This window comes from Sander vitreus, chromosome 4 (genome assembly GCF_031162955.1).
Source record: "Sander vitreus isolate 19-12246 chromosome 4, sanVit1, whole genome shotgun sequence".
In the NCBI taxonomy this organism is placed as follows: domain Eukaryota; kingdom Metazoa; phylum Chordata; class Actinopteri; order Perciformes; family Percidae; genus Sander; species Sander vitreus.
Genome location: NC_135858.1, coordinates 8,330,394 through 8,354,049, shown reverse-complemented (window position 1 = coordinate 8,354,049; position 23,656 = coordinate 8,330,394). Strand labels below are relative to the sequence as shown.

The window sequence follows — 23,656 nt, the reverse complement described above, 5'->3', positions numbered from 1 at the left end:
AGATGAAGAGTAGTGAGTGTGGGGGGTTGGATATTTGTGATTAGCCTTGAGTTGATCCCTTGAGAGCAGATGGTGAATGGTGGCTTACCTACAGAAGACGCCCTGAATCCCAGGAGCTAGTTTGTGTCCACGCTGCAAGCAGTAGCGCTGAAGTTGACGAAGAAGTAGTAAGAAGGCTCATGAGACAGGAGCGCTGGGAGACAGGTGAGGAACATTTCCATGCCCAAAATGGTGCCAGTAGAACATAGCTGACTTAATGGGTTTAGATATGATACATTCTTGTAAACTGTGGGAGCTGTGGGAGCCTCTTTATGGATGTCCAGGTTGGTTGAGAATATGGTAGTCTCTAGTAAATGACAAAATGGATGGTCCATCTTCAGCCACCTGTTCCTGATGAAGTTGTCAAGGATATCTCTAATAGGAACTGCAAAAATCCTCAGCATGATTTATATAGCATGTCAATTTGAATGTGTCTGGCCTTACCTTACTGTAACATCAACCTTCCTGCATAGATTGAGACCATTACATAACTCAGGCAGGACGTGACATCATGTTGCTGAGAGACCTGCATGTAGCCTCCGTGGTGCTGCTGCTCTGTGTCCAGTGTCTGCATGGATCGGCTCTCCCTGCCGTGTCCTCCTATGAGTTCACAGCCTACAGGATGCAACAGTACAACTTGGCACAACATAAGCACGGTATGTTCAGAGAGTAACACTTTATATCCAGTGGTGGAAAACAATTATGTACATTTACTCAAGCTTTGTACTTAAGTACAGTTTTAAAGGTACTTTACCGTCCATTTTATGCTGCTTTATACTTGTACTCCGCTACATTTCAGAGATAAATGTTGTATTTTTTACTTCACTACGTTTATCTCATTTAGCCATAGTTACCTCTTTTAAAGATTAAGATTTTACATAAAACAAAATATGATACTCTTACATACAATGCATTGTTAAAGATATAACAAGTAATTTTCACATAATTTCCACATTTTTGGCTTGAGACCCCCTATACAAAACGCAGTGTCTTACAACATTTCCCAAAAAGCAATTAGAGGAAACTCGGGAGAATGAACATACATTTGTGGTGACGTTTTTTTTTCTTTCCTACCCCATTAATCATCTTAACCACCTAGATGTATCTTGTTAATGTTTGTTCACAATGTATCAATGTCATATATGATCTATTAGTCAAAACCCTTTTTTTCTTTAGAACGAGTACTTTACCATTTATTGCTTTAACTATTTTTGGCTGATAATACTTCTGTACTTCTACTTAACAAGGATATTTATATGTAATTGATTTTTCTTTCTTTTTTTTTTAACATTGTTGTATTGGTACTTTTTCTGAAGTAAAGGATCTGAGCACTTCCACCACTGCTCACCTCACATATTATTTGGCACTTTTGAGGTGATAGATGCATCAACATGCAGCAGCTATTCTACAGTCATTTTGTAATAAAATAATTGTGAGAGGTCCTGATTATTGTTACATTTGGTACTCAGAGTGATTCAAGAAGATACAAAACAAGGGTTTCATTCACTGTATTAACACATACACTCAAGATAACACGGCCACCACATGCTAAACACATTTGTATTATCCTTCAATGATAACGAAGATCATGTGTCAGCTCATCTGAGCTACTGTAAACATAAGGACCTTTATTGACAGATAACAGTTATTGACATTACATTTTTAAATTTTCTTAAAATGTAAAAAGTAAAAGCATGCATTGTGCATTATGTGTTTGTTTAGACTTTTAAAATAATATTATAAGATGCACTAATATGTAAGATGGATTTCAATAATGTAGCTAATTGAGATGGAGCCAATTTGAGCTATTATTGTGTCTCATGTATAGCAATATATCTCATATCTCATAAGCCTCTCATGTTTGCATGTAAAATCTGAATACAATTTTACATAAAATCTATAGCTGTCAGATAAAAGTAGTGGAGTAAAAAAATACCACATATATAATCAAAGTGGTTTGAGTTGATATTTTGTGTTCATTTTACCCTTGTCTTTTTGTTTGTCTGCTGAGGTTGCCGTGGAGCCATCGTGGTGGCGGAGGCACGCTCGGCGGAGGAGCCGGTGCTGACTCGCCGCTGTGTCATCATGAAGGTGCTGGACTTCACAACAGACAAATACCTTGAGGCCCAGAGGCAAAATGCTGCTGCCATCCTGATCCTGCTGCCCCAAAATATCTCCAGTATCCCCCACGACACTGTACAGGTAACAAGTTACCCAGAAATACCTTTTTGCTCTAGGAAAAAAAAATACAGCCTCTTTTCTGATCCATCAAAATATAATATCTTATAGCTTAGTGCTCCAGGGTATTATGTAACAGCTTGCTAAAGTGTTATGATCACCACACCACAGAGTATAAAACAATTGCTGTATATGCTAACGAAAGACACTTCCTTTTTACCCTTGCAGTCCTTCATGGTGAGTGAGCGTAAAGCCTTGCTAAAAGAGACGCTCATGCCCGTGTATGTGGCGCCTGAGGATGAACAGCTGCTTTACATGTATGATGAGGTCAAGCAAGCTGCAGCCACCCGGACCTCATCTATATTCGTCAGAGGTGAAAGGAGCAAGAGGATATTACATTTTACTGTAAGCAAGCTGAAAAACAATACTACACTGAAGTTTGTGTGCTTTCATTTTGGCAGTCCTTCGAAGCATGGTCACAGCTACAGCCTTTCAGATCTTAGTGAGCAACAGTGTCCCTATTAAGGGCTTCACTGACAACACCATCGCCACACTGGAGGTGAGTATGGAACTATGCAGAACAGAGCAGTAAAAACCTTTGATTGACATTCTTTAAATTTCAGTCAAACCTGATTAGTTTGGCTTGCGATTGGTCCTCAGTCCTGCACTGTATAACTGGTGATGTTTATTTCAGGGGGTGCTTCCCGGAGCAGGGGAGGATGTACCCACTATTGTCATCACTGCCCACTATGATTCCTACGGGCTGGCACCAGTGAGTCACATGAAAATGATGAAAAACAATCTCAGCACTTGCAGTATAACACTATGTTCATGCATATGTGTGTTTTTGTGTGTAACACAGTGGTTGGCATATGGAGCAGACTCTAATGGCAGTGGGGTCACCATCCTGCTCGAGTTGGCACGTCTCTTCCAGAAGCTTTTTAGTAGCCCAAGCACCATACCACCGTGAGTTACAATTCTCTCCAAAGAGGGACCTTTTAACAGAACAAGACATATGCTATTTGGTCATTCATGTCTCCAAAGAACCCAGTAATGCTAACAGTGTTAGCACTAGAAGCTATGAGAGCATACATTTTTATTATGGGGTAAAGAAAATAACATGACAATCCTGACAGATGCTGCTAGATAAACCAGTAAAAAAACATACTATAGTGTTTGGTCCATTCAGGATAAAATGCTTGACTGTAAGACAATTTTCACATTTGTTTTTGGTCTTTTAGATATAATTTAATGTTCTCCTTAACCGGGGGAGGAAAGTACAATTTCCTTGGCACAAAGAGATGGATTGAAGAGAATCTGGACCATGCTGGTGAGTCTTTGGGCTTCGGGACCGACGCTGTATCCAACATATGGAAATTGGTCCACAGCACTACAATATCTGGTTTATTCCATTTGTTTATTAATCCAGTTTAATTTATTTCATCCAAACCTTTTTTATCTCCAGAGACCAGCCTGCTCCATGACAATGTGGAATTTGTGCTGTGTTTGGATACACTAGCCAACAGTGATGAACTGTACGTGCACGTGTCCCGCCCTCCTAAACCCGACACTCCAATGCACTCTTTCATGCAACAGCTGGAGGAGGTAACAAGCTTTACTGCTAGGTCCAAAATATGGAGTAGGCCTTTCTCAATTATCATGGACTTAAATGTGTGATTACTCCTCCAGGTGGTGTCCTCCAGATTTCCCCATGTGAAGGTGGGACTGATCCATAAGAAGATCAATCTTGTGGAGTCCACAGTAGCGTGGGAGCACGAGCGCTACAGCCTGCGCAAGATACCAAGTTTCACTCTGTCACATCTGGAAGACCCCAAATCTGAGCTCCGTGGTTCCATGCTAGACACCATGTAGGTTCTTAATTCGGTTTATGATTATTATGACTAGGTGCTTGAAGGCCTCGTTTACTATGAGATGATATGAAAAGATGATGCAGAGAGACACATCACAGTGGTCTCTGTGTCTTCTCACAGGTCACAAGTGGATTTCAGGAAAATGAAGCGTAACGGCATCATCGTAGCAGAAGCACTGGCACGTTATATGTACAATCTCTCTGGCAAGGTAATTAAATGCATGAAAACAGAATGCATGTCTTCAAATACAAAAACTCTAGTTTCTTCCTTCATCAGCATTTGAATATGTGATTAAGCTTCATTATCTTCCACAAGGGTTCACCAAAAGATGTTCAGGTTTTCAAAGGCCAATTGGTAAGTTCCTGGTTATTTTTGCCATCATGCAAAGAGCAAGTACTGACCTCTGGTGTTAGTTTGTAGGCATTGCAGAGTCTTCAAAGGCCTAGGTCTGCAAAATAACCGTAGTGTGTTCATTTGATTCATTTAAAGATTGGGGGCATTGGATTAAGACCATTTATTTAGATACATTTGGACTGTAAAGTGTAGAAAGTTATTTAAATATTCATTTCTCCTGGTAATTGAAAAAAAGCAAAGTGAATTTCTAATTAGGTTTTTCATGAGTAACGAGTGGGACTCCTTGACATACAATTATTTAAATGTTTATGTGATGGCACATAAGATGTTTTCTACATTTTTCTTTTTTTCTTGCCACGTCTAAATTCTTGCTGCAGGACTTTCACGACGGTCGTATGTCCAGTCTGATGTCCTTTCTGACGTCCGTTCCTCGAGCCACCCAGCTGCTGGATAAGGAGCCCAGTCACATCCTGCTGGTTAACTCACTGGAGCATGAGTTCAAACGTTACCTGCAGCAAGTTCACAGACATGCCTTCCGACAGGACAGGAGGTATAATGTGGTAGTAGACAACACATACTGTGCAATGCTTTCCTACTGCAGGAAGAAATACAACAATATCACTACTGATTAACTATATTTATTCATACAGGGACCCTGATATTACCTTTTTTGATCAAATGAACCCACCAGTAGTGATGTACAGGTAAATATCTGTGTTCATATGCGTTTTGTGCATGTGGTAATGTCAATAAGATATTTGGACACTGACACACTTTTTCTTCCAGAGTGAAGCCTGCTGCCTTTGATCTCTTCCTCGGCGGCTGCATTGCTGCTTATTTGGGGATTGTTTACTATACTATTCAGGTTCGTTTATATATCCTTTTATATTGTCCATTCATATTGTATTGCATAGCACCTTGTATGTTGTCTTATACTTTTAACAGATAGGTAGACGACACTTGACATATCAGGTTTGTTTTCTCACAGTATTTGTTTGTTCTCCATTACAGAATTGTGGTTATCTCTACACAAAGCTCAAAGCAGCAATGAAATCCAAGCACGAGTAAATAAGACTGTGAACACTGAGTCTATGACAAGGGTTTTGAAGTCTGCATTGCACATGTTGGAGCTCTGTTTCACTGGCTGTGCAGAACGTGAAAGCAAAGCAACAAGAATCTTCAAAGACTAATCGTATGCACAACTTATAGTATACTATGAGTGTGCATTTGCTTTTGAAATGTATTGTGTCCATAAATCCACTGTACTGTAAACCATTTCTTATATGAACAAACTGGAATTTTGAGAGATGTACTGTAAACACAATAAATAAAGGAGGAGTTTGGGATTTGCCTCGCATCAAAGTATACTGTAGAAGGGAGCACAAACTACAGATTGGATTTGATTTTTTGGTCCTCTGCTCTGCATCTGTTGACATGGATTTAACTGAGCTTCACGTGGCTGTCAAACAAAGCCCAGGCACTGCAGCGAGATGAACAGCCAGTTCCTGTCACAGATAACTCAGTGAGAGCAGTGGAGACACAAAGGCACCCTACAGCGCTTAGTGAATTATTGATGCTCATGTGGCATGCTGACAGTGAATAGAGGTGACCCTGGGTGGTGGTGGTGGTGATAGTGGGAAATTCTTAGAAATCCCATCCCTCCTCTGGTTTGTTCCAGTTCTGCAGATCCAAGAAGATTCTGTTTTAACTACGAGGTGGCTTAACAGCTGGGAGCTGAGCCTTTTATTTGAGATCAGTGCTGGATGGTTTGTAAAGGCCCTGGGAGGGAAGTAGGTCATGGACAGTGACCCTAGGTATGTATGTCTCTGCAGGGGGGCTGGGACTATTAGAAGGGAAGATCAGTGGCCGAGTGCTCAGGTAGCACAGAGAGATGTTCTGGTTCAGCAAGGATGCTCTTAACCGGTCTCAACTATAGATTCATCACAATAGCTACAAGTTAAACAACGTTTTCACCATCTATTTGTTCATTGTTGAAGACCTGAGCAGGATTTATAGCTATAAGTGTGCGCACATACTATATTGTGATACATTGAACACAGAAAGAGTAATATATACCAGAAAAAATAGGTAGCATGCACAACCCAGCAACCGTTTTAAGCAGAAACCCCCCACACATTAGAAAAAATTTGCAGGAAAAAAATTGAGGGTAAAAGAACAACAGATGCACAAGTACGAGGGAAAGGGAGGAGCCACCAGGTGACAGGGGAGGAGAATGATGCTCATGACTTTCAGGCAGACTGGAGGGAAGCACCAGTGGAAAATAAGTAAGACAACAAGAGAAGATGGCTCCCCAGCTCTACATCACCATGTACAAAGAGCAGTTTGCCTCTCCTGGCAGACCAAAACGAGAACAACTTCGACCCACCTCTGCCCACCGCAGGAACAACCCCCAGCCCCGGCCGGTAAGAGGCACAGCCACATGGACTGTATGGGTTGAAAGGGACAAAGTAATTATTTATGATTGTGCATATACAGTAATGTTACTACAATAATTTAACACATTTCCAGGTGGAGCATTTAAGGCAAAACAAGACTAATTGGGTCACTTATTACTGGCACTCTCTTTATTGTTTTCATTTAGCCAGACTAATGTGTCTTACACTAATTGGCAGGCTGGTTGCTAATGTTTACATTTCCCTGTGCTTAGTGAAAGCTGTATAACATCTATTATTCAGTACTTCCTCCATGCCTATTTATCTATCCAGACATGGAGTAAACAGAGCTAAGACGAGTACAGTCACCCTACTGTGAAGGGGGAAAAAAATCCAAAAACCTACTTTACAGTTTCCAGTGTATTATAATGATAATAATACACAGAGGAAAGCCATTTAGGATAAATCAAAAATGCTATTTTAAAACCTGAATGCTCTTTATATTCTGAGTACTGACAGAAAGGAATGATCTGGGACATGGTTTAGTCAATCAGAGTAAATAAACAAATAAGAATGTAAAACATAAATAGGAAAGTATAAGAATGCCATATTAAAAGCATATTAAATGTGCTATGTACGGTAGACTACATGTAAAGAAGGATGTTCAATTTAGTGAGTAATAGGAGGATAATGATATCCAGTTTCTTCTTCCCCTTATCATCTCCTTATCTTCTTCTACATCTTTTTCTTCTATCTCTACCTTTCCAGGACTTTCTGTTTCCCCGGAGTCTTCAGGCCAACTACAGGTCATGCCGTACACTACCCCACTCCCCTGTGGACATTGGGCGCCCTCTCTTCCCCCCTGTCAAACATTTATCATTCCACAGTCCAGTTACAACTTTTCCACACAACTACCTAAACACAGCGAACACCGGCAAACCAAACCGCATGCCCCCTGTCAACCCATCCACAGCACAAGCTCCGCCCTCTGCTGATGGACCTCAGAAACTACAGCTGAATGAGCCTCCTGCTGGATTTAAGCTCCACGCAGCTTTGAAGAACCCAGCACGGTAGCAATAGATAATAGATTAATGTAATCTACAGGCCAAAGATGACTCTAAATACACAACAATGACCCTAACTGATTTTCTTTGCATTAGAATGGATTATCAGAGGAATGTTCATCCACTCTCAGCACAGCAACTCAGGTGAGGGAATGACCTCTGACCCTTCTTGCGGACTTTGAACCCTGAAAACACTGGATAAGTTGATGAGAATTATTGAGTGATAATTGAGTAATTCTGACAAAATGACATCGTTTTTGACAGGCAACATGCAGGTGCTCAAATTCGGACAAGACCCCAAACCAGCAACCCTCAACACCACTTTCCGGGGACACAATACTGGAGGTCTACTTCTAGTAGCAGCAATGAGTATGGGTGCATATTGAACTTTATTTGATAAAAAAATATAAAATAAAAGTGTGTCACAATATAATAACCACTCTATTTTTTGCTCCGATGGTCTCTCAACAGCGGGTGCTACAGCTGCTTCCATGTGGTGAAGCCCTACCAAGCTGGACACTACATCATACACCCAGAGTTTGTGTCTGAGTGCCAATGTTAGGATTATTAGAGCACTGGCTTCCACAGTGGGGACTGGGGGACCTACAGAGGTCCTTGAGGGGATCGTTAACTTCACTATTGTTTAATTCTCCACTAATTAACCCAGCGAGACAAGGTGTAATAATGAATAATGTAACTGTAGGCAGCACTCTCACCACTACTATCTCCCTACATAACAGTGTGGTTACTTTTACATTCCGTACTAAATCAGCAGCAAAGATCTTCCCATAAGGGCTTGTGGTGATTAAACCGAATGAGGCACTGTGGCCCTAATGTGTATCTGTATGTGGCATTATCATTTTATCCTATACTAGAGAGATACTTTTCTACATTTGATATAGGAATTCTTTGTTGCATGTTTGGAGGGTTTGCAGTTTTAGTAGCAAACAATGAACTCTACTCAGGGGTGTTACAGACTTATTATGGTGATTATTATAGATTATTTCTAGTGATACTATAGTAGACAAAATATACTGCACAGCACATATAGACCTCAAGTCCCCATAGAAATGTGTTTTCTTTTCTTCTACATCCATTGTGTTATGTGAAGTTTTTCAACTAGAGTGACATGCTCAAAACATGTAAAACATATACAAACATATATAAATGTAAATAATGAGAAAATAAACAATTCTCTGTTCCCACCAGTGGTGTAGTCTAATGTATTGTAGTGGGTATACTGTACTGTGTGTGTGAATCTGCCTTTTTTTGGGGGGGGGAATTTCATAGAGGGGGGTCTGGGTGTCCTCCTGTATTTGGATACACTTTTATGCACCAATACCTTTATTTAGCCTATGTGAAGAAGAAAAACACAGATGACATTTCATAATATATCAAAATTATAATAGAAAGTATGTTGTTGCGTGTCAATGGGCATTTTTAAGTGGGTATATGGAAATCCTGGAGCTTTCTTAGTGGGTATCCTAACCTGCGTATCACGTTGACTACACCACTGGTTCCCACAGAATGGACTACATTTCCCATGCTACGGTGGGCGTAGACAAGGCGGACACGCATCAACATGCTTGATGCCTCGGATCTTTTTCTGTGAACTGTAGCAAACAAGTTGTGCTTGGAGCTGCTGAGGGGGGGCTGCTGCTAATCGGTAGGCAAACACTATTTCTAATGAACAGCTAAAAGTAAAACAGGGCAAGCATAGACGATATTAGAATATGCCACTTTATTTACACGGATTGCGGGTTATTTAACCCTCCGTTAACTTTCTTGCGCCACCCAACACCGCACACAACACGGCTTTTTATGCATCGGACTATAGAAGCTGTGGGTAAGCTACATTAGCAAAGAAGACATTATTTTCTGTAGCTTACGTTACGACTATTACATTATGTTTGTTTGTAGGTCTATTGGACGTATTTAGCCCATTACATGAAAAAAAAAAAAAGCACAATACAAGTAGAAAATTCAACTCTTAACGTTAAGACACATCCAAAGTAAAGGTTCTCAAAGGTCCTCACTCTGCTTTCGGTGCTCTGTAGAGTGCTGCCGTGTATATATAGCCTATATTCAGGTTTATTAGCAAAATATGACACTATGGGCTGTAATATTATTAATAATAGGCAATATCACTGTAATCAGCGCACTGAATCACGTGATACACACGCAAGCGCGCGCGAGCGAGCGACTTGTTCCGTCTGTATTGGCACTTTTGTGTTTATTTTTTCAACGTCAGAATAGATAGTGAATTTGCTGAAATGGCAGATATGAACCCTCCTGATCACACCATAAACAAAGAAATGCCCTAGTCTGAACATTTTGCTGCGTTTTCACACCCTTTTAATGAGAAAAAACACGTTTGAGTTCAATATTTTTGTTCAGAAAACCCACTGTATGCGTGAAAAATGATTTTGTGTGAAGGAATTACGATTAGTCAGACAGAATAGTAACCTGCAACTATTTTGATGGATACATTTTTTGTCTATATTAAATATAGGTCTACAGTGGGTCATTGTATTAGGCAATGTTGGGTTATTGATTATGTATTGTATATAAAAGCATCATAAAAAAAGATATCATCATTTAAGTAATTTTTAGCAAAACATTTCCTGTATCCAGCTTCCTCTCTGGTTCCAAATGTTTGCAATTATTTACTGTAGAGCTGCAATGATTATTATGATTATTCGATTATTTAATTGACAGATAAGCAAAAAAATTAATCGGTTAATCAATACAAATAATCCACAGATTTATCGATAAAGAAAATAAAGGTTTTCTTGCCTTATTGGTGTTTCTAATGAATTGAATATTTTTGGGGTTTCGGGCTGTTGGTTGAATGGTTCAATTGAAGCAACTTGAAAACATCCCCTTTGGCTCTGCAAATTGTGGATATTTGAATTTGTAATATGAATATATTTGAATTGAGAAAATAATCATCAGATTGATTAATTATGAAAACAATTGTTCGTTGCAGTCTGATATGATAAATTAAAAATCATAGATTGTCATAGGTTCAGTTCTTACATCTGTCCTTGCAATTTTCCATTTAAAAAAAAAAGAAAGAAAAAGGCATACATAAATAAATACAGTAAATCTTCCCTGTTCAATTCCAGCAGCCTGAGTGGATCTTCAAATAACCTATAGTTAGTTCTCTGTTAATTAATGATGGGCTCATGTTATCACTCCTATTGTTGGGGGAAATCTATACTAAGGGTGGTTGAACACAGAATTAGTCAATTAGATTGCTAATTAATAGCAAGCATTTTTTATTATCGACCCTCGCTGCCAGGGCAGACCATGAGGGTCAATTGCAGTTAGGACTAGTCAGCTAACAGGGAATCTGGAGAGGACTGAACGCCCTTTAGTCAGCTGTGCACCTTAATCTAATCTTTTCTGATTAGCTAAAGCAACAATATCTAATATCAAGTAGTTTATTACCCCCAAGAGTTTTTGCTGTATCCATGCAGATAATGATGGTCAGGGTTAAATGCAATTGAAATGAACACTTATGTCAAAGTGTATTTTTTTTGGGCTTGAATGAACTAGGTAGTCACTAGTTTTGGTTGGTCTGGCTTGAGGGAGCACAAAGTTTAGTATTCTTCCCTCTTCTTCCCGGCATTGGCAGAGCTTTAAGGCCCAAATCCCCTTTTCTGCTTCTCTACTTCCTTACATACAAATGAGTATTATTTCAATTGAACTCATATGTTAGAATTACTGCTGGGAACATCCACTTTATCCTCTTACATGCAATTGGCAGTAGATTTGTTTTGTTAAATCTCAGACACATCTTTAAAGTTTACATCCTGACAGCGTAATACCTCTAAGTGCTGTGGAATCACCTTGAGGCAGCAATGCAGATCATGTAAGACAATCCTAGAAATGTAATGGAGGCTTTGAACTGACAATGAAACAAGATAGACTGGATGTCTCTAATAGTGAAGTGATTTTAAAGTATTTCTTGACTAATCAGAACTGGTAATCAATGTTGAATGTGAATGTTATGTACAAAGGCTCCGATCTTTTTCTTTTATTTTGAACAAATATTTGCCAAAAAAATAGCGTTGATATACGAAGAGGAAATATTGCATAAAGGCCTAGACACTGACTTTTCAAAGCTTGTTATCTTTCTCTCATGACAGGCAAGCAAACAGGCATAACAACGTGCCAAGAGTGCAGCAAATGAGCTTCCTTGGAAAACATTTCTATGATCTTTAGAATAGCAACTCTCAGATTTGCCCACTGAACGGCCAAGTCATGTACCAAGTTGTACCTGGAGGAGCGGGAGGCACAATTACAGATGTTATCCCCAAGCAGAAACACAGCAAGGACACGCAACCCTTAGTTGGAGCTGGAGTAATCGGCCTGGTGCTGGTAATTGCAGCAGTGACCGCATGGTGTTATTACATAGCCTCTCTACGCAAAGCTGAGCTGCTTAAGACTCAGCTCCTGGATCTGAATAAAGATGGCTACATTATCCGTAACCAGGGAGGGTCTATTGTATTCAGAATGGATTTCAGGTTGGTATTTTTCAATGGTCTTTGAATTTTTATGTTTGTGTAAAAATGCACATTTCAGATACATCAGAACATTTATGTATAATGTAAATGTATGCATGTCATTGAAGATATTTAACTGTTACAACAGAACTGTGAGGTATGTGTTGAGAGAGATTGCTTGTAAATTTAATTATATTTAAATCTTGGCAGGTCAGGTACGCTGGATTTGGATTCATGCTCCAAAGAAGGGGAAATGCTGAGCTGTGAACGCACCACTGATAGAAAACTAAACTTCTTCATTGAGACAGTGCGACCCAAAGACCCGGTACAATGCTACCGTGTGCGTTGGGAGGAACTGGTTCCTGACATTCCTGTTGAGCATGCTATGACATACAAGTTTGCACACTGGTATGGGGGTGCAGTGTCAGCAATTCAACACTGGCCGATTTCTATTTCTGGCCAACAGGCTCCCAAACCCTTTGTTACAAGTGACATCTACTCAAACCGCAATGAATTTGGTGGAATTTTGGAGAGTTATTGGCTTTCATCCAATGCCACGGCCATTAAGATAAATAATTCAGTGCCTTTCCACCTGGGCTGGAATGACACAGAGAAGACCATGTCCTTCCAGGCGCGATACAATGACAGTCCCTTTAAGCCAATCCCAGGAGAGGCACCATGTGCTGAACTTAGCTACAGAATATGCGTGGGCTTGGATGTGACATCCATACACAAGTACATGGTCCGCAGATACTTCAACAAACCAAACAAAGTGCCTGCCAAAGTCATGTTTCGCCATCCTATATGGTCGACCTGGGCGCTACATAAGACTGACATTGACCAAGAGAAAGTCTTGACATATGCTGCCAACATCCGCAAGTATAAGTTTAACTGTAGCCTCCTGGAAATAGATGATCGCTACACCAACCGCTACGGAGAATTTGAGTTTGACCCAACAAAGTTCCCCAATGCCTCGTCCATGTTCCAAAAGCTAAAATCAAATGGATTTCTGGTCTCACTCTGGATTCACCCTTTTGTTAACTATGACTCAGAAAACTTCCATACTTGTGTAGAGAGGGGGCTGTTTGTCCGTGAGCCTACAGGCCGTCTGCCGGCCTTGGTGCGCTGGTGGAATGGTATTGGCGGAATTTTGGACTTCACAAATCCAGAAGCCCGTGATTGGTTTTCCTCCCAGCTACGTTCACTGCGCTCGAGGTATGGGGTGTCCTCTTTTAAATTTGATGCTGGGGAGACCAACTACTTACCATGGAAATTTAGTACCAGAACTCCCATTCGGGACCCGAGTTTTTTCACAAGACGTTACACAGAAATGGCTATTCCCTACAATGATCGAGCTGAGCTGCGCAGTGGCTACCAGTCCCAGAACATATCCTGCTTCTTCAGACCAATTGACAGAGACTCTGTTTGGGGCTATGAGTTGGGTCTCAAATCTCTTATCCCCACAGTGCTCACCATCAGCATTCTCGGCTATCAGTTCATTCTACCAGACATGATCGGAGGGAATGCATATCTAAACCGCACAGATGGAAATAGTGTATTACCCGATCGAGAACTCTATATCCGCTGGCTGGAGCTGTCGGCCTTCATGCCCTCCATGCAGTTTTCTATTCCGCCATGGGAATACGACAACGAGGTGGTTGAAATTGCTCGGAAATACACAGCCCTGCATGAAAGTATTGTGGCGCCACGGGTCCTGGAGCTGGCTGGGGAGGTGCTGAACACCGGGGACCCAATCATACGGCCCCTATGGTGGATTGCCACAGGTGATGAGACAGCCTATAAAATCGACTCCCAGTTCTTGATTGGGGATGACCTCATGGTAGCCCCAGTTTTAGAGCCTGGAAAGCAAGAGCGTGACATCTACCTCCCTGCCGGCCGTTGGAGAAGCTACAAGGGAGAGAGATTTGATATCAAGGAGCCACTGCATCTCACAGACTATCCTGTAGACCTGGATGAAATTGCTTACTTTGTTTGGGTGTAGCAAGAAGGGAATCTAAAGCTGAAAAGACTTGATTAGCCTTTGCTTTCCTTTTTATGCTTATATAAAAAGGTTGTTTGTTATGGAAAAGCTTTTGTGCAACGAAATACGAATACTTTTTAAATTACAACACTACGTTGCATCGCCAATGTAAAACATGCTCCAAACCTCATCTTAATTTTTAATTTCATTTTAATGAATGTATGCATAATTCTTTTGTTGTTGTTGCATTTTTTGAGTTGTATTGCAAAGATAGCTAGGTAGTTTTCCTTTTAAAGGTTCTGTACTTGACAGTCAGAACATTAATATAGCAGTAAACAACTATTTGCGATGTAAAGATATAGTGGAGCAATGCCGTCCTGAGCAGAGAATGAAGTCACACTCCCTCTGTGTGTGTTGTGATCTGAGCATCTCTGTTCTTTGTTTTGATAGCCGGTCCGGCTGCGTGTTAAGTTTATGTGAGTGCCTTTTGCGTCGGTATCAGACGCCGATGGCCGTGACAAAGCATCAGTTTTTGACGAGGTGGGAAACGGTCTGTGAGAGCTGTGTGGAGGCAACCCCAGTTCACTTTTTCAGTATTTTGACTACAGCACTTATTGTCACTACCCAATGTGAGTCGAGTGCAGATGTGAGTTGCGCATGCTCAGACTTAAACGGTTTATGGCGTAACACCAAGGGATCCGGATCCGGCAAACGTTTTAGTTATCTATGATTGTTTGATTACTAACACCATTCAAGTGACAGTCTTTGTTGTGTTTGATTGCTAACTTGTAGCCAACAGTTAACAGTTATTAACGAACTTAATTATGTAGGTCCATTTTTATTGTATTGACATTACAGAAGCCTTTAATCTAGAACTGACGTCAGGGAAAATGTGATGCTTTACGCTAAATAATAAATTACTGCTATGTAATGTACCTATATCATTATTCTGTGGCTAACAGCAAAACAGATCTGCGTGAAATCTGGTCATTGTCGCAAAGTCACTCACATCTGCACTCGACTCACATCGGGTAATGACACCTATAAAGAGAGACTGTTTAACTTTTTCTGAGTGGCAGCCACTGTAGCCATGAGTGACAATTATGGGGTAATAATCAATGTAATATAACAGTAGCACAAGTAGAGAAGAGTCATACAAGTCAACAGACTGACTCAATCAGTAACGCCAGGTACACAGCACGTCACGTAAATAACATTTGTCAAAAAGGGAATATGTAAACTGTGAATAAAGTAAAGCATTGTATGCCATAACGTTAAATTTAAGCCAAACAAATTGTATCATGGGAGGACAATTGAAGGGGTGTCATTATCGTCATTAAGCAGACATGTGGTTACATAAAACCTAACTATAAAATTTCAGTTTGACTGAGATATCCTACTTTCCTATGACACTAATGACTCTTCTGCTCCAAGATACTTTTCAGGAAGTCAGGTTTAATGCTTCACTTATCAGGATGAATGTTTGAAGTTTTATCATTACAAACCGAATGTGCTCTCATTTGTGGAACACATTGTCATGTAACTACTCTTAGCCCAGAGGAAGATGCCTTTTATTAGGCACTAAATATTTGATGTTCTTCCTCAGGTAACAGCTTTTTCTGGCTGTAGTGTGTTTTGAAGTGTCTTTATTGTGCTTTGCAGACTCTGAATTCAGCTTAATTCAGTCATAACATAGTGTATGATACATTGAACACAGTAACCTAAGTGATAATGGTCTGGTTACTTTATACTTACAGTATGTGAAAGTCTACAGATGCAATGATTTTAGCAGCATTTAATTATCAGTTTAAATGGTACAGTGTATTTTGTCACTTTGTGTTTTGTTAATGTGAATATTTTGTAACTGCAGTGATATCTCCGAGTGCCATGTGTTAATAATTACTGCCACATACTATATGTGATTTGTTGTTATGCTATACATTTTTTATTGTATGTAATATTATTGTTAATTTAGCCCTTTATGGGGGGAGTTAAGCCTTTTATGTGCAATCACGTGATCAACAGAGTGTACCACAAATGCAACAAAACTACATTTTCCATTATGTAGCTGCAAACTAAAAAAACATTTTATTTTCATAGTTTTAGATCAAATCACATATTGATTGTCTCATCAAACCTGGGGTAAGGCAGCACGTGACTTTTTCCAAAGTCAAACCAATAAAGAATAATATTGGTAACATGGTCCAGCTGTACAAATAAAGGCTTCTGAATACCAGACCCTTTTTAAACATGAAAATGACTTCTTGTGGTTCATTTGTTAGCTTTTAAAAACAATGTTGAGGTGGATTCTGATGAGCTTTAAAGCTGCAATTAAAAAAAGGTGTTATTGTGAAGTAACGTAAACAAAACGTCCACATTCTTATAGTGAAATGTTCTTATTTGGCAATACTTCTTTGTTTTTGTTTAAAGGTCCCATGGCATGACATTTTCACTTTATGAGTTTTTTAACATTAATATGTTAAAAAATATATATAATATAATATAATATACCCTCCACCTTGCCCCCCCTCTCTCCTCCTCAATAGCTACAGACACAGAAATGGCACATACTAAGTAAAGCTCATTGTGGGACTGGCTCTAGTGGCTGTAATTCTGCACCAAGGCTGAATTTCAGGAAAGAGACTTGAGATACAGTATTAGGGGACCACTAAGGTCTATATAAAAGCATCCAAAAAGCAGCATGTCATGGGACCTTTAACGCTGTCGTATGTGGCTTACAGGTTGGCCTTAGTGGGTTTTATTTGTGTCTTTTGACATAGTTTCATCATAACAACACTCACTATTTAAAGCAGTTCTCACTCAGCATCTGGGCCAGGCCAACCTCGGAGGCTATTTCTGTCTCCGACTCTCTTCCCTTATGACGAGACTGAGAGGCTGTATATCTTGGACTGAATGTTTCTTTGCTTTTGGCTCTTTTGACCCAGTGTGTGCTGTCTGCCTCGAGTTATTGTAACTGAACATGGCACTAATTTGTCAAGAGTGCATATTTGATGTCATTTTGTATAAATGTATTAAAATAAATCAAGTTGAACTTTGGCCTTGTGCTTAATTTGCACACATTCGTCTTTGTTTTAATAGTAAACATCACATAGAACTTGAAGCACAATTGCTACATTTTGCTACTATGACTACCACGACCAGATGAATGATCACTATATGCCCAACCTTTACTTATTTACACACACCTACACATGAAGCTCATCTTAAATTCTTTCAGGAAGACTACTATGCTTCACATTTATCTCTTTCCCAACCTAATCAGCTGCATTGTCGTCAGCTGAATGTGGGCGTTTACTCTTTCAGTTTACAACCAGATTTGCCACAATCTCCATGAGCTATAGCGTTGTTGCATTCAAACTCTAAATATATTCTACTCTCTGCAGCTGTCTGTTTTAATTTCAGGCAAAATTGATGCCACCCTCCTCCACCTCATTCACCTCCAGTTCTCATTCCCAGCACCCAGAATTCCTCCATCAGAAGCCTCGCTTCACATCACATCCATTCAGATCTTCAGGCTTCCTTTATCCCTTCATCACCTCCACCAGTGTCTAGACTCCATCAGGGGGATATTCCTATATATCCACAGCCTCTATACCCCCTTATAAATTAACAATGGATGGAGACTCTAAACATATCAACCTATTATATGCACCATGTTCATTAAACTTATTTCACTCTTAAATGAAGTCTCTCCTGATTGAAATAAAATAAAAATAAAAAAGACACATGGACATGCATTTCAGGTTAGAAAGCTGACCATGCAACCAGTGAACCAAAAACAACCTGTGACCTCTCATGAGTCTGCAACATGAAAACTAATGTGTCTATCAATTCAATATTGAAAGAGACACCCTTGAGGGACTTTTCCAACTTTTGGCACCTGGCTTATCACAGGGCGATAATAACAAGGTGATGAAGCAATTGTGCAGGTTATTTGGAGGCTGTGTTCAGATCAATAAAGCATCTGATGGTTCATGATGTGAGGCCAAAGAGCGTGTGATATGAAATGACCAGACACCAAGAATAAAAAAAATCAACTCCAGTAGGAGATAATAGCAGCAATACTTATTAGAATTACAGCCATAAGCATGATTGTTCTGTCTGAGTTCAAGCAGGCTGGCAGGACCATTTCTTACAGCTATAGTCAATCTTTCATATGTTTGGGGAATTTATTTCATTTCAAAGCAGCGGGATATGCTTCAGAACTACTTCACTTTATTTGCCAATGCCTCATCTTTCTTCAAAATTGATCTTGACTTGCAGCCTGTGCGGGTAGGACATACATTCATTGATTAGCTGTCCGTTTGTAGCAGGGATCAATATTATTTGTCAGTTTGCTTTCTGCAATCATATTGTTTGGTTCTTCCCATCTTTCTGGATTGCTGGACAAGTAATTTATAAATGAGCTTAAAGGGGGACTTGGAGATTTTTAGGAGGAGGGTTGAAAAAGACAAGTTTAGAAAAAGGACAATTTTACACCAAAACAATAGGCCTGATTAACTGTGGGCTTTTTGCTTAGTTCACTGTGTTGAGGAACATGCTTTATTGTTTTCACTATTTTATGAATTTGTTAATTTATATGAAGGAGATAATGCATATCTACCTGTGTTGATAGCAGTAACAGTGGAGGTTAAAGCATGAAACTATGATACAGAGTATTTAAAATAAAAAAAAGTTTAACAGCTTATTTGTGAAAGAGCATTTAACAGCTATTGAAAACTAAGACATAATGGAATCTGTGGGTGTTTTGGCCATGTGGTGCTGCAGACGTCCAGAAGGGTGCAGTGTAGCTTCATTGATAAACTCTCCGTGACATGTCAGTGGACCATGGTCCAGATGTTATGTGCACGCACGCACACACACACACACACACACACACACACACACACACACACACACACACACACACACACACACACACACACACACCAAGCAGGACACAAAGCTGGCAGAGCACTTCCCCTCTTTCCTTCCCCACCTGCGAGCCCACCTGTGTGTCCATCTGCAGAGGAGAGACGCCAGTTGTTCTGGTTAGGAGCCAGTGTGTCTCAAGTACCTTCCCATATCCTCCTTCCATGAGCCTGTCTGCTGTCTGTCCTCCCCAGTAAGGCATATATATTACAGAGAGAGAGAGAGAGAGAGAGAGAGAGAGAGAGAGAGAGAGAGAGAGAGAGAGCGAGCGAGCGAAGTGGTACTTGGAACAACAACCATAACAATATTAAAAACAGATGCATCTTTTGCAATTTCCAACTTGCTTTTCTAATCAGAACTATATTTAATGTCCTCAGATTTTAGGAATATCTGACAATATTTAATGAAGAAATAATGACCATGATCAAGAATTAGTTTAAAAAAAGAATTATTTAATCACAGTAGTGTATGTCACTGTGGCTTAAAATGCCAGAGATTTGACATTACATTACCTCAATTTGTGTTACAGCTAAGTTCAGCTTGACCACAAATAAGCTAATTAATGAATACTATATACTGCAAACAACGTATTAAACATGATCACTACAATAATTGCAGATTACACATTAACATTAGAACTACTGAATCCATCGTCAAAATTGTTGATTAATACAATTATAAAGCAAAATAAACGAGACAAACAATGATGAATAAGCTTCAGTTTTCATTAAAAAAGCTTTCCAGCTTCTTGAAGCTAAGTGTGAAACGCACGTTTATTGTGGAAGACCACAGGGGAAATAAAACCCCACGGCCGTCTCTTGTGTGAAATGAGAATCTTTGTCCTTAACCCAAGAATTTCACTCTGTAACTAGAATGACCTCGCATCTGGTGCTGCCATGGCTTGTCTGACAGGAATATGTCTGTCCTCGCTAGGTAACAAATGAACCCAACACCCCAGAGACTTGTCTTGCATCTGTTTATCTTTTTTACCTTTCGGTTCGCTGCACTGCATCAGGCTTACACTGCTCTGCAGCCTTTGTGGATTTCAGAGCATGCCTTTGCCATTACAGGGACAGAGATAGTAGGTGTTGGCTGGTAGCAACATTTGTTAACATTTTCTCACTGGGTATGTATAGTTTAGTGTGTAAGTCCAATTCAACTTTTTTATTAATATATATATATATATATATATATATATATATATATATATATATATATATATATATGTTATTTTTTATTGGCTTTCTTTAGCTATTTTTCTTTTGGCGTTCTTCTTATGTCTTATAGAGCTAAAACGATAGGTCGATAAATTGATTAGTCGATTGACAGAAAAAAAGGGCAAATATTTTGATAATAGATTAATTTTTCAAGCAAAAATGGCAAACTGATTTTTTTTCCTTTTTCTTTTCTAAACCAAACAACTGGGTTTTAGACTGTTGGTCGGACAAACAAGAAATTTGATGACATCACCTTGAGCTTTAGGAAATTATGTGGATTTTTCACTATTTTCTGGCATTTTATAGACCAAATGAATAATCACTTAACCAAGAAAATAAATGGCAAAGTATTGGATAAAAAAAATCATTAATTGTAGCTATCGCTAGTTGTAGCCGTAGACTTTGCACCTGACTGCAACTGTAATTTTGTTGTTGCAGATAATGATAATAAAGCTCTCTTGAATCTTGAGTGTATGCAGATAGTATAAATAGAGTTAATGAAAATGGCGAAAGATATGCTTAAACAGTAAAATTAAGGACTTAGGTGAGGACAACAGGCAGGGCACTTCCCCTGTGCCTTGGTGGGGGTAAGAGGTTGAACGAAATGTCAGCCACTGAGGAACAGATGCATAATTGAAACATTGCGTTGCTGCTGCAGCCTTGCACAAGGTTGTTTGATTGATACTGTTTTAGAACACTCCTGTCCTCTCATGCTCATGGGGTTTACCTGGGGAGAAACCAGGGGAGGAGGAAAGGTGCTTAGGTGGCTCATCTGGGTTTTGGAGGAAAATTGGTGCCATCCATCAAACACTGCATTTAACAAACGCTAACGTAGGCATGGCCAACAAAGGATTCGTATATAAGGCAGCGAACTGGAAAACATGTGAGGTGCAGGGATTGCTGAGGGTCTATCAATCAGCCAGTCAGCTCCTTTATTTAACAAGCGAGGGCCACAGACCCCGAAGGGCCACACTCTATATTTTGGCTGGTTGGGCTTGCAGTCTTCTCCTGTAAAAGGAAAAGAAGGGACGAGAGGAATGAAGGGAGGAAGGAAAGAGGGACATGAAGGGATTTGGGTTGGGGTTGGTGGGGGGGTTTCAGAAGGGTTTGGCCCGTGTCCCCTGGCGTGCTGGTGCGCTTCATCTTCTCAGTGCAAGGGCCTGGAACTGCTGCTTGATGGGATTTTCAGCCCTGTGGCCTCCGCTGTCCCAGCATCCATCTGGAGGGCTGCCGTGTGCACAGCGAAGAGCCAGCCACTCAGCGACACAGCCATAAAGAGCAACCCGTAGGCCAGCCAATGCCACTGATCTGAGGCTCGCAGCTCTGTTCAGTGGACAGGCCAACACTCAGTGGCACACATTCCTGTCGGGGACACAGGCTGATCCCTAAGCTACTGTGTGCTCAGTGGAACAGAAGACACGCTCTGTGAGGCAGCCCACATCCAACCACTCGCTCCTTCAAAGCTTACAAAATTGGAATGGAACAAGGACTTAACTATTCAGCATCCCTAATGGTGTGGATAGGACTATCTCCCCTCTCTCTTTTGGTATCTGTGTGTGTCACAGCAATGCAATCTATACACTGATACTTATGTCTGCATTGCGTGACTTTATCAAGATTTTACAGTGCATATAAGTAATAGTGGCACTTTGTAGATGATCCAAATGTACACGCAGTTGAATAAGCCTGTTGGACGGTTGGCCATAATAAAACCTTTCCTGAAAACAATGCTTCCCTTTCACGTTCAATAAGAAGAAAAAATATTACGGAGATGTTCAATTTAATACCACAACGCACAGCATCGACGATAATATCAGCTCTATATAATTGAAAATCAAGACCAAATATTCAAAGAAAATCATTACTGTCTCTCATTACTGGATCCAATTTATGTATGCCCCGGGGGACAGAGTAGCAAATAATGGTTGAGATACTGTACGCAGCAAATTGGTGGTGAATGTGCATTGGATCCCGCCTGATATAACTGATGCGTATGTGGAAAGTTTGGATTGAAAATGTTTTTGTTTCTCCTCAGGGCTACGCAGCATCATTAGCATATTTTTTTTCTCTCCTGACGACTGTAAATTCAGTGAATGTAGCCCTGTGGTGGGTAAGGTGGGCAGACGGCAGACTGTATAAATAAACAGAGTCTGTCTGAGGGCAGCACTGTGGCCCCCACCTGCCCACCATCAATCAATATTACAGCGGGCACTGGCAGCCCAATCGCCCTTTTATAGGCCTTTGAAATGATCAAACATCTGCTCATAACCATACTTCATATATAGATGGATCAAACATACAATATCAAATTCTGATGATATCATGCTGCACAACAGGATGTAACAACGACAATACAATACATTTACTCAAAAGTGTGTACAGTGGCAGATTCGTAGGTATAAGTATAGCCTTGAGCATCAGTGGGCTTTTTAAGGCTCACCAAATACTTTGGATCAACAAAGCCAAAATGGATGACACATGTTTTCCAATAATCATGTGCGGTATTGTTGTGTCCAAAAGACTTGGGTGAAAAAACACAACTCAACTATTTCCTGTTTACTGTTTAAAAGTCGGCCGTGTTAATGGAAGCTCAGTGAACATGATAAAAGTTGAGCCCAGTAACTAGTTTGGCAGCTGTAGTAGACAAAGGTTGCTGGGGCCTGGTCCATGGAGAGGGGGAATGAATCCAACTGGTCCAAGGTTAATGGTGGCCTGGAACAAAATGGATTCAATGCCAGGGGCGTGCTGACAGGTGATTTGACATGAGTGAAGGTGGGCCATCCATCTCCTGTTGGCCCCTGTGACCCTCCCCCGCCCAGCTGTAGCAGCTAGGGGGCGCCAGGTGTCATGGTGCCCTGACCTGTACAGGTCTCAGATAGCCCACCTGCTGTCTGCCTAAAGCTCCCCCTACGGCTAGAAGAGACTCCCATCACTTCACGCTTGGCTGGCATAATGAAACTGTGATTGGGAGATAGTGAACTGTGACAGGCAGTAGTAGACTCAAAGTCTTCAAGCCAAATTCAAACCACTCGCTCCAGGTTTTCTTTTATAGCTCGCTTTTCTCTTGAATGGATCTGACAATTTAATGGTGCAAAAATGATAATCTGCCAGCCTAT

General features: G+C 40.3%; 2 protein-coding genes across 3 annotated transcripts; both read left to right on the top strand.

The window, feature by feature from the left end:
* Positions 1-548: 548 nt before the first annotated feature.
* On the top strand, positions 549-5,756 carry LOC144516188 (BOS complex subunit ncln). The gene is made up of 15 exons (XM_078247394.1): positions 549-695; positions 2,051-2,241; positions 2,446-2,590; positions 2,679-2,776; positions 2,912-2,989; positions 3,080-3,183; positions 3,459-3,547; positions 3,683-3,822; positions 3,907-4,085; positions 4,209-4,296; positions 4,404-4,442; positions 4,820-4,992; positions 5,093-5,146; positions 5,229-5,307; positions 5,454-5,756. The coding sequence occupies exons 1-15, from the start codon at positions 551-553 to the stop codon at positions 5,508-5,510; spliced, it is 1,659 nt and encodes a 552-aa protein (XP_078103520.1). The 5' UTR covers positions 549-550; the 3' UTR covers positions 5,511-5,756.
* Positions 5,757-9,479: 3,723 nt separating this feature from the next.
* Positions 9,480-17,448, top strand: myorg (myogenesis regulating glycosidase). 2 transcript variants are annotated; one of them, XM_078248026.1, is made up of 3 exons: positions 9,480-9,565; positions 12,054-12,431; positions 12,621-17,448. In XM_078248026.1, exons 2-3 carry the CDS (start codon positions 12,169-12,171, stop codon positions 14,410-14,412), a joined length of 2,055 nt encoding a protein of 684 aa, XP_078104152.1. In that variant the 5' UTR covers positions 9,480-9,565; positions 12,054-12,168; the 3' UTR covers positions 14,413-17,448. The 2 variants fall into 2 exon arrangements, with proteins under 2 accessions (XP_078104152.1, XP_078104153.1); XM_078248027.1 differs by lacking the exon at positions 9,480-9,565 and adding an exon at positions 9,587-9,745.
* Positions 17,449-23,656: the final 6,208 nt, after the last annotated feature.